The sequence below is a fragment of the Oncorhynchus gorbuscha genome, linkage group LG03 (assembly GCF_021184085.1).
Source record: "Oncorhynchus gorbuscha isolate QuinsamMale2020 ecotype Even-year linkage group LG03, OgorEven_v1.0, whole genome shotgun sequence".
NCBI classification, from domain to species: Eukaryota; Metazoa; Chordata; class Actinopteri; order Salmoniformes; family Salmonidae; genus Oncorhynchus; species Oncorhynchus gorbuscha.
Window position 1 is genome coordinate 28,719,604 of NC_060175.1, and position 18,911 is coordinate 28,738,514.

At 41.1% G+C, this 18,911-nt stretch overlaps 1 protein-coding gene across 2 annotated transcripts in view; it reads left to right on the forward strand.

Moving 5' to 3' along the window:
• The first annotated feature begins 1,305 nt into the window (after positions 1–1,305).
• The window catches only part of LOC124030452 (RNA-binding protein Musashi homolog 1-like), a 51,355-nt gene continuing 33,749 nt past the window's right edge, over positions 1,306–18,911 (forward strand). For both annotated transcript variants that reach the window (XM_046341795.1, XM_046341799.1), the window contains exons 1-5: positions 1,306–1,420; positions 1,897–1,937; positions 2,779–2,860; positions 2,996–3,080; positions 18,555–18,596. In XM_046341795.1, the coding sequence (XP_046197751.1) occupies positions 1,359–1,420; positions 1,897–1,937; positions 2,779–2,860; positions 2,996–3,080; positions 18,555–18,596 (312 nt within the window). In that variant the 5' untranslated portion in view covers positions 1,306–1,358. The remainder of the gene's footprint in view (positions 1,421–1,896; positions 1,938–2,778; positions 2,861–2,995; positions 3,081–18,554; positions 18,597–18,911) is intronic.

Below are 18,911 nucleotides of genomic sequence, written 5' to 3' on the forward strand. Positions count from 1 at the left end.
CTTGGCCCAGTGAAGAGGGTAGCCTACTTAGGGGAAAAGCTGTTAATCTGCCACTTAGTTGGTTAAGGCAGTCACATGGGGTGGTCACATGGGCATGCAGTGTGGGGGCATAAGGACTTTTGTCCCAAATGTCACCCTATTCCCTACACAGTGCACAACTTTTTAACATAGCCATAGGGGATCTGGTCAAATCTAGTACACTATGGAATAGAGGACCATTTGAGACATATCCAGGGTGACTTAAAACCTCAGCCATTTGTAAAGAGACAGAGAGCCATAGCAACCTGCTGTGACTAAGAACAGGCATGTACAGTACAGTTAAAACTGTTCAAAATGAGCAGAGGCAGGGTACTGTGTAGCTTACATATCAGGCCTCTGGCACCCCGTGAGCAGAGCAGTTCCTAGAGAGAATGCCTACTATAGGCTTTAGCTCAGCAGGTTAACACAGTTTTGTGGCGTGCAAGAGACACAGGTTGATGGTTTGAACCCAGTCAGTCAGATTGGTGGCACAACCTGGATGGGTCTCTGCAAGGAGGATGTCTAAGGGGGTGTACTGAGTTGGGCCAATAAAAGCTGTACTAGGCTGTCCTGGTTATGCACGGTGAAATAAAATATCTGTGCCAGAAGTGTAAAAATAGTAAATCAACAGTGTGGTTATGGTCAACGTGATAGTGTAAAAATAATGTATCTGTGTCTGCAAGGCATAGTGTAGTTGTCATGAATCCCTGGGGTGTACCCCATATCAAATCCATAAAAGTGTCTTGATGCCACTCTGATGCATTAGAAGACGCCTTCCACATTTCACTACATCCCCCCTACACTCAGATTTAGTCACAGAGTGTACTTTATACTACTTAAGCTGGAGGCCTTATTTTACTAGGCATATACTGTGTACTAATAATTTATTCGCATAGAATAGACTTCCTCAAAACTTCCACTATGCACATCATTATCCTTCGGCGGGGAAACGTTTCAAGAGAGCGCCAAACCAACAAGACGGTGTGGTGAGGGGAGGGAATCGCGAGCACGGAAAAGCGAGAGAGAGGCAGAGCCTACGTGTGTGTGTGTGTGTGTGTGTGTGTGTGTGTGTGTGTGTGTGTGTGTGTGTGTGTGTGTGTGTGTGTGTGTGTGTGTGTGTGTGTGTGTGTGTGTGTGTGTGTGTGTGTGTGTGTGTGTGTGTGTGTGTGTGTGTGTGTGTGTGTGTGTGTGTGTGTGTGTGTGTGTGTCAGCGTGCGTGTGCGGGCGCCACGCTCGCTCGTCCCTCCTCCTCTAGACAAACCACCCCCACACCCCTCCGCCACCCTGAGTCTGCTACTCACTGCCTTTCCTCACCTCATAGTCGAGAACAGAGGAACGGAATGGATACGGAAGGGAGCCAAAGCAGCCTGTCCTCGGTGGACAACTCCCCCCACGACCCTTGGTAATTCTCCGGCGCCGTCTCTCCAGCGTCTTGGACTTGCTTGCTTCCCTATGTATGAGAGATAATAGTGGAGTTTGGTTTGTGTGGAGCCATCCGGAGCGCGGAGACAAAAGACAGGCAGGCATGCTTGTTCTGATGTGCTGTGCTCTACAATGTGGTCCGCTCAACCGTGTATCAGTGCCGCTCAACCGGGCAGGACCCAATACCTATTCTCTTTTTTCTTTTGAGTGAGGAGATAACTATTGTAACAACTTTTTATTTCCATTTGGAGAGCACTTGATTACAGTATTTTCTCGTAAGCATTTTACTGGCCCGACTTGACCACTCGTGCCTTCACAACATGGCCGATTTTCCCCCTTTACTTTATTTCAGTTAGTGTGTATATAAATCTATGAATTGCAGTTTGGTTTTAGTGTCTGAGGTCTATTTTACGGTAATATGTTGTTCTTACTCTCGCCTTTATCTCTCCCATTCAGCAAAATGTTCATCGGGGGTCTCAGTTGGCAGACAACACAAGGTGAGCTGTCCCGCGAGCGACTTTTAAAGTCCCTGGATGCAAATAGAATGCTTTGATAGATTTAGGCTAGTGTTATTACCCGTTGTATATACTATGTGTAGAACAATTCTTAACGTTGTTGAGTGGGCTATGTGAAGCTCTCGGAAGTTTGTAAAACAGTTCATAGTTTATAGCCTATCCTGCCGAAATCAAAGCTTTCATTCAACGAGGATCAGTAGGCAAGCCCAGGATTTGGACTGCAGACTGAAACAGCGGAGACGATATAGGATTAACATTGTACATTTGGGCTAGTATTTTAATGTTTAAAAGTATTTTATGTTACCATATTGGTTACCATATGGAACACGTTTTTTTTTATTTTGATATGTGATTGAAGCAGGTAAGAACATCGTGCCTTTTGCAGCTTTGAGGGTGTTTTTGTTTGTGATATTGCGTTGTTTCGCTTATTACAGCATCATTGAGGCCATTCGTTCAATATAATACAGTGTTCTTCAAAAGCTCATAGTTAGTAAACTGTGTTGCCTATTGGTTGATTATAAAAGTATAGTCTATAGTCAAATCGGCTTATTTGTATACCCTACGTTATATCAATTGTGAAGTAACTGTGGTTGAATCAACATATTATAACATGGGCTATCAACCCAGACAGCCATGAGTTGAATAGTCTAGTCTACCCTTATCCTACTTTCAATGAATGACGTTTCGACAGACAAACAACAACGTGGTCTTGCTCAGATGCGTTGTCTGTCGTCTTAAATACCCTATTATTGCCTACATTTAAATCATATTTCTTCTTTGGAACGCTGTTTTACCATCCTTTCATATATATATTTTTTTACAGAGGGTTTGAATGAATACTTCTGTAAATTCGGCGAGGTGAAGGAGTGTATGGTGATGCGAGATCCAGTTACGAAGAGATCAAGGTAAGGAGGCGTGTGCACCTCACCGTCCTATCATAGGCGCGCGCTCATTGGTTTATTTCCTTTATAGCCGGGGCGTTAGGTTGTGTTTTGTTGTGTCAGCCAGTTATAATTCAAAGGCATTGTTTTTTTCTTCAGGGGATTCGGGTTTGTCACATACATAGACCAAGCTGGTGTGGATAAAGTTTTGGCGCAAAACAGACATGAGCTGGATTCTAAAACAGTAAGTTTATGCTGGCATCCTTATATTTATTTAGTCTGATTTTAGAACAGTACATTTATTATTAGTCCTACATGCATCTATGTATTTAATATGGATGACATAATATATACCATACTGTTGTATACCATGTAATGAAAAGGTAGGCCCTGGTAGAAAAGTTTGGGAGATACTATGGGAGCCTCCCTCCTCCCCTACAACCAAATCCTGGTTTAGGGCAGCCAACAAGAAAGGTTATTTCTTGCTGTTCATCGCCATGGTTACCTGGGGACTGAGACAGGGAGGAGGAGGCTTGAGCTCTCACACCAAAAAGAAAGTAGCGTTTTAGACAAAAAAAATTTTAGGGCTGTGAAACATAAGTTGGGTTGTGACTCACTGTGAGTTCGTAAAACTCTTCAATTATGTTTAACCAAAATCAGAGAACTGTTTAGATTAAGTTAAGCCTACAAAAACTTGCAGCGGTCTATTGTTGTCAACTAGGTCTTGAGTTCAGTCCTTTTTATTATTTTTTATTTCGTTAACTAGGCAAGTCAGTTAAGAACAAATTGTTATTTTCAATGAAGGCCTACCCCGGCCAAACCCTAACCTGTACTACGCTGGGCCAATATGTCAGCATTTCCCAAACTAGAGCCTGCTACCCCATGTGGATTATGTTCTTTTCTCAGAAAATTAACACGATTACATCACCTTTTTACATGTCAAAATTCTGTTTCCTATGTTGACTCCAGACCGGTCTTGTCTTAGTCTTGTCTTGTTGTCCAATACATTTGTACTCGGCCTTGACCGCAGTGACTCATTAGCGGAGTACAAAGCTCATCATTATCAGCTTTCATTCAGTCAGCGCATAAAACTACTTTGCCAGGCCAAATATATACACTCCTTTCTTGAAACATCATTAATACTGTTGCCTGATTTGAATTTGGGGTTGCAGGAGAAACGCAGACCCCTAGTTCATAGAACCACGTTTACTTCAGTAACCTCTGGTAACTGCTAGATTCCCATGTAATAAACAGCACATTTACATTTACATTTAAGTCATTTAGCAGACGCTCTTATCCAGAGCAGTTTCTGTTTCCTTCCAATAAAGGTGTCTCTGTTTTGAATGGTTTAAGCTACAAAATTTTATGACCCCATCACTGAAAGATAAGACTCTCAGAAACACGTACATGTCTTCTGTTTCCCTCTACAATGTCCACAAGCCACCGCAGGACTCATTAGAGCAGAGTGGACAAGACCAGCAAATACATCGGACTGGGGGGAAATAACATCAATAATGATTATGTTCTTTTCATAGCCCCAATTTAGAAAATTAACATTGGCCGTTGATTACATCACCTTTTTACATGGTAGGTATAGTGTAGGTATATCAATGATGTAGTACAATAGATAAATAATGCACAAAGTAGCTAGCCACTTTTGCTACCTTATATAATGTTCTTGAAACCTACATTATTCATCTCTGGGTATTGACATCATGTGCTACGCAATCACAAAGCACGTGAAATCTATTCACCTTCAAGTTTTCATAACAATCGGAAATCAGTATTTTTGGGCGCCGATTTACGATTATTACATTTTTTTATATAACTTTTTTATACCTTTATTTAACCAGGCAAGTCAGTTAAGAACACATTCACACAGCCTAGTTTTAGCCGAATATCATCTGCAGGCAACAAGAGCGTGTAGTGTTCCTGGTTCGAGCCCGGGTGAGGGGCGAGGAGGGGGACGGAAGCTATACTGTTACACTGGCAATACTATAGTGCCTATAAGAACATCCAATAGTCAAAGGTATATGAAATACAAATGGTATAGAGAGAAATAGTCCTATAAATACTATATGAACTAAAACCGCTTACCTTGGAATATTGAAGTCTCATGTTAAAAGGAACCACCAACTTTCATATGTTCTCATGTTCTGAGCAAGGAACTTACACGTTAGCTTTTTTACATGGCACATATTTTACATGGCACATATTACTTTCTTCTCCAACACATTGTTTTTGCATTATTTAAACCAAATTGAACATGTTTCATTATTTATTTGAGGCTAAATTGATTTTATTGATGTTTTATATTAAATTAAAATAAGTGTTATTTCAGTATTGTTGTAATTGTCATTATTACAAATTTAAAAATCGTCCGATTAATCGGTATCAGCTTTTTTTTGGTCCTCCAATAATCGGGTATCGGTATCGGCGTTGAAAAATCATAGTCGGTCGACCTCTAGTTTCAACGTATGATATCTACCAGTAAATGCTCACTTAGGCAACAAAGTGTATGCAAGCCAGGTATTGAAAAAGGTTGGTCCCGAAGTCTTGGTTAGTAGGCTATTTGTGATGCGCAATTCAGTCATCATGCCCTGTTTGCATCAGGGGCATAGGCATGGATGGACACAGGCCCACCCACTGCGGAGCCTGGCCCACCCAATAAGATTGAGCAACAACAGAAAAATAACACATTATTATTACAAAAATACTCCTCAATACCCCCCACCCCCAAAAAATATATATCTGTATGTTTCCCAGACGTCGAAAAGGGTCTCCCGATGTGGTTTAAGCATTGTTGTGGACTTAGAACATCACATTTATTTTGTTTTTCTGTAAAAACAATGTGTGATTTAGAGAGTGAAAATCTTAAAAATATATAGGAAAACTAATAAAAAAAACATAGGATTTTTCACACAGACAGGCCGTTTGCAAAATTACTGGGCTGGTCGTTTGAGAGATGATTAGGAAAATTTGAGTATACACATCTCTCCAGGCACCACTACACTAAATGCAACAATGTTACGCACATAAGTTATTTTAAAAGAAATTGCTAACAAGAGGAATCGAGCTGCAATAAAAACACAGTTCCACTCACCAAATGATGATCAGTTGAACCTTAACTTCTTGTTGAAAGTCATTCTTGAATAGGGAGAATCTATCAAATTAGCAACAATATCCTCTTTGATAACACCTGTTGCAGTTGCTGCAAACTAGCCTACAACAGAAGATAGCAAGCTGGACAGTGGGAAAACTGTGACCTGTTGGACTTTGAGAAGGCAGAAGTTTCCATACATTTTTGGAAAAACGGTCCCACCCATTACAAGTAAAAATGTGATTTGTTCATTCCACTGTCACTCCAAAATGTTGCCCTAATCCAGTTGAATGGCAGATGCCTTCTATCTAGCTTCTGATGGCCTAGCCAATGGCTGACTTAGCTAGCTAGATTTATCTCCCCAGACATTCCGGTCTTGGTCTTCAATCGATCTGGCTTTAGGTGGTCTCGAACACAACACTGGTTTACTTGAATGGAAATGTCAGCTCTATTTATTCTAATTCTATGGAAATCACTGTAGTGTTTGAAGCCGACTGGTGACGCCACGCACAGTAGCATAACCATTGGTGAAGCTTGTGTCTAAACACTTTGTTGTTGATGGCCAACACAAAGATTGATTTGTGCTAATATCAACGTTTGAATGACTATACAAGGTGTGAGTATGTGACTTTGTGTTGCATACAGCTTTGTCAGCAATGGATGTGTGGGTGTTTCTCCATCCTCCACCCCTCGATACATACTCTCACATGTGCACACACTACTATTACCACAAACACACACTGCCTGGCCCTGGAGGGTGAAAGAGAGAGGGAGGATAGAAGGCAAGTGTGGTTACATGAAGCAGGTCTGTTGCCCTAGGTAAAATCCACAGGGGACATTATGGTGACTCAACAGCCTAGTGGGACTTTTGTCTTCATGATCAATGCAGCATGTACTGCTGCCACCAAAAGGATAATAGCCACTATGTCATAAAGACATACAGTTGACTTCGGAAGTTTACATACACCTTAGCCAAATACATTTCAATTGAGTTTTTCACAATTCCTGACATTTAATCCTAGTAAAAATTCCCTGTCTTAGGTCAGTCAGGATCACCTCTTTATTTTAAGAATGTGAAATGTCAAAGTAATAGAGAGAATGATTTATTTCAGCTTTTATTTCTTTCATCACATTCCCAGTGCGTCAGAAGTTTACATACACTCAATTAGTATTTGGTAGCATTGCCTTTAAATTGTTTAAACGTTTCAGGTAGCCTTCCACAACCTTCCCACAATAAATTAGGCGAATGTTGACCCATTCCGCCTGACAGAGCTGATGTAACTGAGTCAGGATTGTAGGCCTCCTTGCTCGCTACGCTTTCACAAATTTTCTATAGGATGAGGTCGAGGCTTTGTGATGGCCACACCAATACCTTGACTATGTTGTCCTTAAGCCATTTTCCACAACTTTGGAAGTATGCTTTGGGTCATTGTCCATTGGAAGACCCATTTGCGACCAAGCCTTAACTTCCTGACTGATGCCTTGAGATGTTGCTTCAACATCGGCTTGCATGCATCCCCTTTTTTCCTCCAAACGTAACGATGGTCATTATGGCCAAACAGTTAGATTTTTGTTTCATCAGACCAGAGGACATTTCTCCAAAAAGTACGATATTTGTCCCCATGTGCAGTTGTAAACCGTAGTCTGGCTTTTTTATGGCGGTTTTGGAGCGCCTTTCAGGTTATGTTGATATAGGACTTGTTTTACTGTGGATATAGATACGTTTGTGCCTGTTTCCTCCAGCATCTTCACAGGGTCCTTTGCTGTTGTTCTGGGATTGATTTGCACTTTTCCCACCAAAGTATGTTCATCTCTAGGAGACCGAACGTGTCTCCTTCCTGAGCGGTATGACGGCTGTGTGGTCTCATGGTGTTTACACTTCCGTACTATTGTTTGTACAGATGAACGTGGTACATTCAGGCGTTTGAAAATTGTTCCCAGGGATGAACCAGACTTGTGGAGGTCTACATTTACTTCTGAGGTCTTGGCTGATTTCTTTGGATTTTCCCATGATGTCAAGCAAAGAGGCACTGAGTTTGAAGGTAGGCCTTGAAATACATCCACAGGTTGACTCCAATTGAGTCAAATGATGTCAATTAGCCTGTCAGAAGCTTCTAAAGCCATGACATAATTTTCCAAGCTGTTTAAAGGCACAGTCAACTTAGTGTATGTAAACTTCTGACCCACTGGAATTGTGATACAGTGAATTATAAGTTAAATAATCTGTCTGGAAACAATTGTTGGAAATATTACTTGTTTCATGCACAAAGTTGATGTCCTAACCGACTTACCAAAACTCTAGTTTGTTAACAAGAAATTTGTGTGGTTGAAAAATGAGCTTTAATGACTCCAACATAAGTGTATGTAAACTTCCGACTTCAAATGTTTTTACATTTTTGTCATTTAGCAGATGTTCTTATCCAGAGCAACATACAGTAGTAGTGAGTACATGCTTTGTCATACTGCCCCCCACATGGGAATTGAACCCACAACGCTGTCATTGCAAGCACCATGCTCTACCAACTGAGCCACACAGCAATAGGAAGTTGTTTGACAGGCCCTTAGTTACATAGCTTTGACTAAACTAAAACGTGTTTTTCAGTTACAATTCACCTCTTCAATATAGCTGACAGTTTATGATGCGATAATATGCCTATTATAATTTTTTTTGCAAAGCAAATGCACTGGCTACAGGCTATAGATTCTACAGTAATTACAGTAAAATGAGTGGGTTTTGTGTATACAGTAAGCACATTGTCATAACATGGTAGATATACAGTATGTTTGTGAAGATGTGGAGTTGTATTCATATGACCACCACTCCAAATGAATCACCTGTTCAAGACAGATACAAATACTATTACGTTAGCTATCCTATAAATAGATCACACCATTTATATCTTGTTGTTTTCTTGTTCGAGGTGGTAATGTTTTTTTTGTGTAACCCTGTTGGTATTTTATAGCCTGGTTGCCATCTCTGTTCAGCTATTACATTCCACTCCTTGTACATATCTTTGGCATATGACACAAAGAGTCGACTGTTACAGAGACAGGTACCCAGACTGGGTATTTACACTTCAGAAATGGTTTGAAATCAGGAGCAGATGTGTGGGTTGGGTGTCATGGCAATATCTTTGTGGATCCTAGTGACAGTAGGCCTTGTATTGTCAGAATTGTGTGTGTGTGTGGTGCGTGTGTTTCTCAATCTGATCTTTGAATATCTGATGAGCTTGGTGACATTTGACGACCCCGGGCTCTATTGTGTTGATGTGTGTGTAAAAGTGTGATGGTCAATCATTGAGTTACCGTGTCTGGATGACGCAGCGCATAATGTTTGAGAATGAGAGGGGCGTCTGTGATGCTAATGCTTGGCCATAGGTAGGAGGAGGCCAAGCCTCTGAAATCACAGCAGGGTTTGGTTTGAGACATATCACCCTGAAAGGAGAATGTTGTGCGCATGTTGAGGGTTGAACGGCAGGGACACCATTTTTGATTTGTAACAATATTTTGGTGCAGCTCACCGTGTTATGTTTCGGCGTGCTGAAAATGTCTGGTGTGCTGATTTCACATACAGTACGTCAATGGATAAATGATGGCCTTCCCGTCTCCCTAACTCTGTCTCTCTCTTTCAATTAAATTCAATTCAATTTGCTTTATTGGCATGACGTAACAATGTACATATTGCCAAATCTTGCTTTGGATATTTACAATATGAGAATTGTAAATATAAGAATATAAGAATAAATAATAAGAATCAAAATTGTCAGCGGGACAACAGTAACAACAATAGCCAAGGGTCAAAATAACCAGACATTCAACAATAACAATAAGCATACAATGGAGGATATGTGCAGGTTGATTGGTCTGTCAGACACTGTCCCTCATCTTATGGCAGGCAGCAATGTAGTGCGCTGCCAGAGAGGTCTTTGAAACCTTGAATAAGGGTTTCAAATTTGGGGAAATGACACTAATTGTTTATATTTTTGACACATTGTCAGGAAATGCTCTGTCTCGGGTTCTGCTGTTGTGCAGTGTTTGCACAGCCTTTCCTCTACAGGGAGCCAGGTTTTCCTGTGTCTACCCTTTTCAATGACAAGGCTGTGCTCACTGAGCCTGTACTTTGTCAAGGTTTTGATCAGTAGCCATGGTCAAATAGTTAGCCACGGCGTACTGCCGATTTTTGGGCCATATAGCACTGCATTAGGCTTTGTGCTTGTGTTTCCCAATAAGCAATGTAGTTTTGTTTTGACTGTGTTGTAATTTGGTTTATTCTGATTGATTGGATGGTCTGGTCCTGAGGCTTCGGTGTGTTAGTAGGTGTGTTAGTAGCCCCAGGACCAGCTGAATGAGGGGACTCTTTGTTTGCTCAGCTCTTGGCATTGCAGAGCTTGGTAATGATATTACCATTTTTGATGTTTCCAAAACTGAATTGCTCTTTTTTGAGTTTGTATTATTAGTGTATATTGGGCTAATTCTGCCCTGCATGCATTGTTTGTAGTTTTCCTCTGGACATGTAGGAGAATCTTCCAGAACTCTGCATGCAGGGTTTCAATGGGGTGTTTGTCCCATTTGGGGAAATCTTGTTTTTGCAAGTGGACCCCACACCTCGCTGCCATTAAGTACAGTTGGTTCAATGACACATTCAATTTGTTTTAGCCAAATTTTAATAGGTATTTAAATTTGAATTCGTTTTTTAATGGCGTAGAATGCCCTGCGTGCTTTCTCTCTCAGTTCATTCACTGCCTCATTAAGGTGTCCAGTGGAGCTTATTTTTTAAACCTAAGTAATTGTAGTGTGTGCAGTACTCTATATTTTGTACCAATTGAGAACTTTGGTCTAATTCCCTGAGATCTGGATCTTCTCTGGAAAATCATTATTTTGTCATTTTGGGGTTTAATGCCAGGGCCCAAGTTTGGCAGTACAGCTCTAGAAGGTCCAGTCTCTGCTGTAGACCATGTGCTGTGGGTGACAGCAGGCATAGGTCATCTGTGAAGAGTAGGGATTTAACCTCTGATTTGTGGAGACTAACACCAGGGGCTGAGGATTTTTCTAGAATAGGGGCCAATTTGTTGATGTAAATATTGAAGAGTGCGGGGCTCAGATTGCAACCCTGGCAAAGGCCCCGCCCCTGGTTAAAGAATTCTGTTCTTTTCTTGCCAATTTTAATGCGGCACGTATTGCCAGTAAACATTGATTTAATTATGTAATATGTTTTACCCCCTACACCACTTTCAATAACTTTGCAGAACAGTCCTGTATGCCAAATAGAATCTAACGCTTTTTGGAAGTAGATAAAGCGAGCGTATATTTTGGTGTTATTTTGGTGGATATGTTTATCTATCAGGGTGTGTAGGGTGTAAATATGATCAGTCGTGCAATGTTTTGGTATAAATCCAATTTGGCTTTTACTCAAGACATTGTGCTTATTAAGGACGTTTAGAACTTTTATATTTATAATACTACAGAAAACCTTCCACAGGTTACTGTTCAGACATATGCCTCTGTAATTGTTAGGGCCAACTTGTCTCCGTTCTTAAAGATTGGGGTTATGAGTCCTTGATTCCAGATGTCAAGGAAATAACCTACACTCAGGATCAAATTAAACCGTTTTAATATAGCCAATTGACATTTTGCACTAGTGAGTTTGAGCATCTCATTTAGGATGCCATCAGGTCCACATGCTTTTTTAAATTTGAGGGCCTGAAGTTTCTTATAGAGCTCCTGGTCAGTAATTGGGGAGTCCAATGGATTTTGATTGTCCTTTATAGCGTTTTCTAAACCATTCAACTTCTCGTGAATTTGGCGTTGTTCTGCATTTGTGTCAATTTGAACAGTGTTGTAGAGTGTTTTAATATGGGTTGTCCATATGTCACCATTTGTATCGCAATTATTATTTTTTTGAATCCAATTTTGCCAGAAGTTGTTTGTGTTTATGGACTCTTCAATTAGTGTCAGTTGCTTGCTGTTGTACTGTGCTTTTTTGGTTCTGAGTGTACGTTTCTAGAGTTTTAAAGTCTCACAGTAACGAAGGCATAATTCACCATTATTTGGGTCTCAGTGCTTTTGGTTGGTAGTGTTCTATGTTTTTTCCTCATAATTTTACAATCTACATCAAACATTTCTCTCTCTCGTGCTTTCTCTCTCTATCTGACTCTTCCATATTTTTCAACTCCTCAATGTCCCTCACCTTCTCTCTGCCTATCTATTCACCTATTTCAGCCTGTCCTCTTTTTGTACCATCTCTTCTACTTTCCTTGTGCACTTTTACCTCTCGAACACTCCCTCCCTCTCTCCCTCCAAACCGTTTTCCCTCTCTCCCTTGTGGATGGCTATTGTTTGACCAGCATGAGATGAGAAGGAGAGTGAAATTCCTTTCTGGAATTAGAAAGAATGTTCCACACTTTGAGTGTTTTTTTTTCTATGCTAACCCCATGGAGGGTGAGAAAGAAACAGAGAGAGAAAGGCCAAGGTGAATGAGAGGGGTTTGGCAGTAGGAATGGGGGCAAGTTTAAGCACTTTGAAAAGCAGTGACAATACGCTTGACACTGTAAATTCAAAGAGCTGGGAACAAATAGAAGAGATGTGATGTATTTTTGTCAACTACGTGATTAGGAAAGTCTGTGTTGCTAATTGTAATTTTCAGATAGAAAACATAGCACAGTCTAATCATATAAAGGAAAGGGAAAGGTGGACACCTACATCTCACACACATGGTTATGGGCTTAAAAAAAGAAGCCACCTGTACCATGTCAGGTATACAGTTTAAATGTATTCCATTTTGAGTTTGCATTCCACCCATGAGGCCAAAGAGGGCACTTTTGGTCACCGACTGCAGGAAAGGGCTACATCATGCAGGGATGTCAAGGGTAGTTTTGCATGAAAATTTGAGTTATTCACCCATATCTCAAGTTAGGCCTCGGCCCTCAGAAGCCAACATCTAGACGACTTTCGTGTTGTTATTGACAATGACACTATTGACCAATTGAATACGTTTTCTATGAGCAATGCATATTGTTGATGTTTTGACATAAAGACAGAGTTCTACTTGCTTGGCTGCTTCAGAGGACTTGGACACAGGGCAGTAGTGTGATGTAGTGCATAGAAAAGAGGACCCATGTTGTTTCATGTATGCAGTAGAATTATCCAGGGTCGTTTTTTATTAGTGCACCTAATGGGAAAGTGTTTTGTATCGGAAAATGGAAATGAGTCTTTCTTATTGGACTAGTCTGGGTCGTCCTGTCTAAGTCATATTTATTCAATTTGATGCCTAATGAACTAGACCCTGGTCGCATTTTAACTATGCAAAACAAATATAGTATATTACTAATAGACTTTAGCACATCAAATCGTCGTCACTTTTAGTACAAAGTAGGTTTGGATTGCATGGATTTCCAAAGCACGTAGTCAAGTTCCAAGCCCACACCATTCTTTGTTGATGTTCTAGCACAACACAGCTAAGTAAACCAATCAGTTTATTAGGTATGTTAATCCTACTGCGTTAAATATACCCCATGAAGAGTGTGAGAAAGAGAAATAACTTTGGTTACACTTTAATATCATATTTGAAGGTCTGGTTAAGGGCTTGTAAGTAAGCATTTCACGGTAAGGTCTATCTACACTTGTTGTATTCGGTGCATGTGACAAAGTTTGATTTGATTTGGTCATAAATTGCCCGTAAACGTTACTATTACATGTAGTTAATCATTGCATTAGATTAATACACAATTATGTTGATAATTTAGGCAGATTACTGGCCCGATTATTAACAATGCTTTATGCATACATGTATTTACTGATTCTAATACATACATGAATGGACAGTCTACTGATGTTAGTAATTCTAGAGCAGTTTAGTGATGACCACTGCTCCCGAGTGACGCTGCAGTCTAAGGCACTGCATCGCAGTGCTAGAGGTGTCACTACAGACACCCTGGTTCGATTCCAGGCTGTATCACATGATTGCGAGTCCCATAAGGTGGTGCACAATTGGCCCAGTGTTGTCCGGGTTTGGCCGGTGTAGGCCGTCATTGTAAATAAGAATTTGTTCTTAACTGACTTGCCATGTTCAATTTTAAAAATGCCACAGGCCTGGTTAAAGTTAGCTATCAATGCTGAGATGCCTCACCAAGAAAAGGCTATTAAATGTTTTTGTCACAAGGGTATAACTCATTACTGGACTCAGAGCAAGCAAAGAGATTTAGCATGATGACAAAATCTGCTACGCTTGCAAATCTGATCATTGGATTTGGCTGTGTGTCTGTTTGCTGGTGGGTGATTGGTCCCCATATGGGATGAGACCTAAAAATTCTAAATATGGGGTGAGAACTAGGTTAGCATTAACATTAGCTGTTTGCAATGTCGCAGGTCATGGCTCTGTGGAGATTAGCGCTTTGGTGGTGACGGGCAGAGGAGACGAGAAGGGGATGGAGGAGAAGATGGAAAGGAAGAGAGAGACAGAGAGGCCCTGGTCTGTAATTAGTATGGATCTGAAAGGAACCTAATCGGATTGAAGAAAATTAAGTGTTTCTTCTGAAGTATAGCATCATCCCAGAATGTGTATCTTCCCTCCTGAAGGAATTGATCAAGTCACACACACACACATGAAAAACACACACACACACACACACACACACACACACACACACACACACACACACACACAAGAAAACACTCACACACACACACACACACACACACACAAACACACACACACGCACGCACGCACGCACACAAACACACACAAACACACACACACACACACACACACACACACGCACACACGCACGCACGCACGCACACACACACACACACACACACACACACACACACACACACACACACACACACACACACACACACACACACACACACACACACACACACACACACACACACACACACACACACACACACAGGTTGTCCTAGCTGGGTCTTAGGGGTAGGGGGACTTCGTTAACTAATTACTCTGCCATTGCTCAGCTGTGCAGATTGACCCCGATAACCCAGACCCAAATCCAATCGCTGTCCACAGTGGTACAATAGCCTAGCCACCTTCCAAACGTCTTGTTATGGCTGTTTCTAAACAGATTTTATAATGTCTTGAATTATGAGATGATAGGATAGCACATTTTTGTAAACTATTTGTGTGTGTTTTCCTCGCAAACATTTTATAAATGAGAGTGTTAGAAAAAACAGTGATTTGGTGGAGCATATTGTGTGGTTGTGCATGTTTTAGGTGTTTAACCTCACAATGAGTGTGTGTGTGTGTGTGGGGGGGTCCCCTGTTCCTCTGTGGGCCCATCTGTTTTTTACTCCTTTTGTCCTGTTAATTAATCAAATCAGAAGGGCTGCCTTCTGGGCCAGGACTCCCTGCACACAAATGGTGGAGTTTTTGTTTTAAAATGAATGGCCACGCTTTCTCTTTCTCTCACATCTTTTCCTCTCTTCCTCAATCTAGGCCTATCTCCCTTTCCCTTTTCATGCTTTTCACCCTCCCCTTCACTCCTCTTTGGTTTACATTTACATTTTTAATTTAGCAGACACTCTTATCCAGAGCGACTTACAAGAGCAATTATAGTTAGGTGCCTTGCTCAAGGGCACAGATTTTTCACCTAGTCGGCTCGGGGATTTGAACCTGCGACGTTTCGGTTTCTTGCCCAAAGCTCTTAAAGGGATTCTTAAAGCAATACGGATGTTTATCTACATCCACAGAGTCTGATGAACTCGTGGATAACTCTTGTCTCCGCGTATAGTTTGAAGGAAGTTGCTAACGCAATTCCAAACTAGCGTTAGCGCATAACTAGAAGTCATACCCATAGACTTCCAATCATTGCGCTAATGCTAGTTAGCATTGGTTAGCAGTAGTGCTGTGAGAGTATAATGTGAATGTTGTAAGACTGCAACTTTTTATGTTGTTCTCTGCCTTTGCGACATGTGTTGGCAACTGGGTGCTAATGATGATTTGTAATGCCTTCACTTGGTTTGTTTGTTTCAGTTTTAAACATATAGGATAGGATAGGTTTGGCAGTTTGAGGTGACTATCGGATGTAATCTAGTCCTAAAGGGATACCTCGGGATGTTGGAAATTAATCTACTTCCCCAGAGTCAGATGAACTTGTGGATAACATTTTTATTTCTCTGCGTGCAGTTTGAAGGAAGTTGCCAACTAGCGCTAGTGCAATTGCTAACTAGCGTTAACCAATGACTGGAAGTCTGCTGGCGTTAGTTATCCCCTATCATGCTAGCAGATAACAATAGACTTCCAGTCATTCCTTCATACTGGACACAGAGACAATGTAATGGTATCCATAAATTAATCTAACTCTGTGGAAGTAGATAAAGGGCCTCTTTGCCAAAGTCTCAGAGTATTAATTATTTGTTACTTTATTTCTTAATTGTTGGGGTATGTTTCTTTGCCAAAGTCTCAGAGTATTAATTATTTGTTACTTTATTTCTTAATTTTTGGGGTATGTTTCTTAAAACTGCATTGTTGGTTAAGGGCGTGTGAGTAAGCATTTCACTGTAAGGTGAAATTGTATTCGGCGCATGAGACAAATAGAATTTGATTTGATTTGTATTCCTTTAACATAAAGCACTCAACCAATACGCTCTGGCTTGATGGGATCCTTCTCTGCTCTCTAGTATCCACCCGGGATGTATGTCACAAAGCAAGAAGTTGGCCGGCTAACATTTATAAACCCAGTTATAACTTTGTTACTATTATTCTCTGCTTTATAACGTAGAATATGTTATTAAGTCAGTTATACCATTGCCATTTTAAGTTGTTATTCGCGATCAAGGACATGTTTCTGAATATTTATGGATGTTAGTTGGGAAATTGCTCCTGGTTTGTGGAATAGACTGATTTGGGCGAAACTAAAATAGTTTCCTATAGCGGCCATGTAGTCCGAACATTCACTGTACTATCGATACCTATATATACCTGCTTTCTGCTTCATTCAAGGTGCTGTAGATCTGTACCCTGTCTCTATTTATAATGTAATGATACTAAACAGCATGGCAAGATGTAGCCTATGTAGCTTATAGCACAACTCTAGTAGTCGATACTTTAGGACCAATACTTAGTTAGGGGTGTCGGTCCTTTCCTCTTTGATGTGTTTTTCTATCTTTATGACAAACATGCTTTGTTTTACTGATTCATGAGCACTAGAGGGAACATGAACATGCTTGATAGGAATGTTTTGAAATACAATGGCACTAAACTATTGGGATGATCAGGCTCTTGTTTGACCCCAGAAATTATTGTTTGTATCATGGTGTGATCACTCTGCCACAAGGGCTAATTCAGTCAAGTGTCATTAGGCATATGTATCGAGCGACAAGTGTGAGATCATCAGTAGAATTCATGGTTTCTTCCAGGCATACGGGGTAAATGAGAAGCAGAATTTGTTCCAGGTGCTCAACACTCGACAAGAGCTGTTGTGCCACACCTGCCAACGTAGCCATGCTATGTAGTCCCCTTCCGTCGTCAACAGTACCCTCTGACACTGAAGGCAGCCGGAGATGACAGTCCTCTCCATCCTACACCATGGGGTGAGGAGGAGCCCTCTGTCTCACTCAAACATCAGCCATTAATGTGTCATTTAGCAGATGCTTTTATCCAAAGTGACTAAAAGTAGAGTGAGTACATACACTGAGTGTACAAAACATTAAGAACACCTTCCTAATATTGAGTTGCACCCCCTTTTGGCCTCAGAACAGTCTCAATTTGTCGAGCATGGACGCTACACGGTGTGGAAAGCGTTCCACAGCGATGCGGGCCCATGTTGACTCTCACACTTGTGTCAAGTTGGCTGGATGTCCTTTGGGTGGACGACCATTAATGATACACACAGGTAACTGTTGAGCGTGAGAAACCCAGCAGAGTTGCAGTTCTTGACACGCTCAAACCGTTACACCTACTACCATACCCTGTTCAAAATCACTTTCCTAATGTTTTGTACAGTCATTGTAGACTTTAGTAGGATGTAACCCCAGCATGAATGGAACCCGTAACCCTGTCATTCCTAGACCAATGCTCATACCAACAGAGCCTCACACGACCGCAGCCCCTGATTTGACTTGAAAACCTGAGCCTTTATGCAAATTCTCCACAGCATACAATGCTCTGATTTGCACAGATGCTTTTTTCTCAGTTCAGACAGTGTTTTCCACAAGTACTCACTGTCAACATGAGTCTATTCATTGATATACTGTGTGAACTTAAAGTTTTTTTTTTTGCTATTGTAGAGTATTATACTGTGGTATGCCAGCCCGGTCCCAGATCTGTTCTTGCTGTCTTGCCAACTCTAATGGCGTGACCATAGGAGTTTGCCAGACAGAACAAGCAGATCTGGGACTAGGCTGGTGTTATGCAGTCTGCCACTACATTGGATAAAGTCATATAATTCCAGTGTATCACAGGTTGGGGATTGTCAAAGAAATGGAATGTAGTACTTTTCAAATACCAGAAAAGCTTTGTATCATAAAGTTTTTATCATTCAAGTTTGTGATCCATTGTCTTGAACTTTGAGTCACAATTACCAGTATGGTCTCTGAATGTTTTTCTCCATCTGTTTCTAACACATCGTCTCTCCCTTGCTCTCCCTCTCTTTCCAGATTGATCCCAAGGTAGCGTTTCCTCGTAGAGCCCAGCCCAAGGTGAGTTCTCATCCTTGACAGGGTTAACTCCTAGACGCCTAGGTGACGTCACAGCCGCCATGTACCATCAGGAGAGGCCTGCCTGGCGCACCAGATTGGGTTCCTATATTCCGTTCACGTGATGAAGGGGCAGCAATCCTCCGTCCTCCCTTACCCCCAACCTCATCCGACCTGTATATGACCCCAATACATAAGAAACGGGGTGGCTCTACCTGCCTAAAGACTCATGCACACATACACACTCATACACACAGTCACACACTGGGTCAAATTAATTGTGTTATTACTGTACTATGCTGTTCTGAGTGCCTGGCA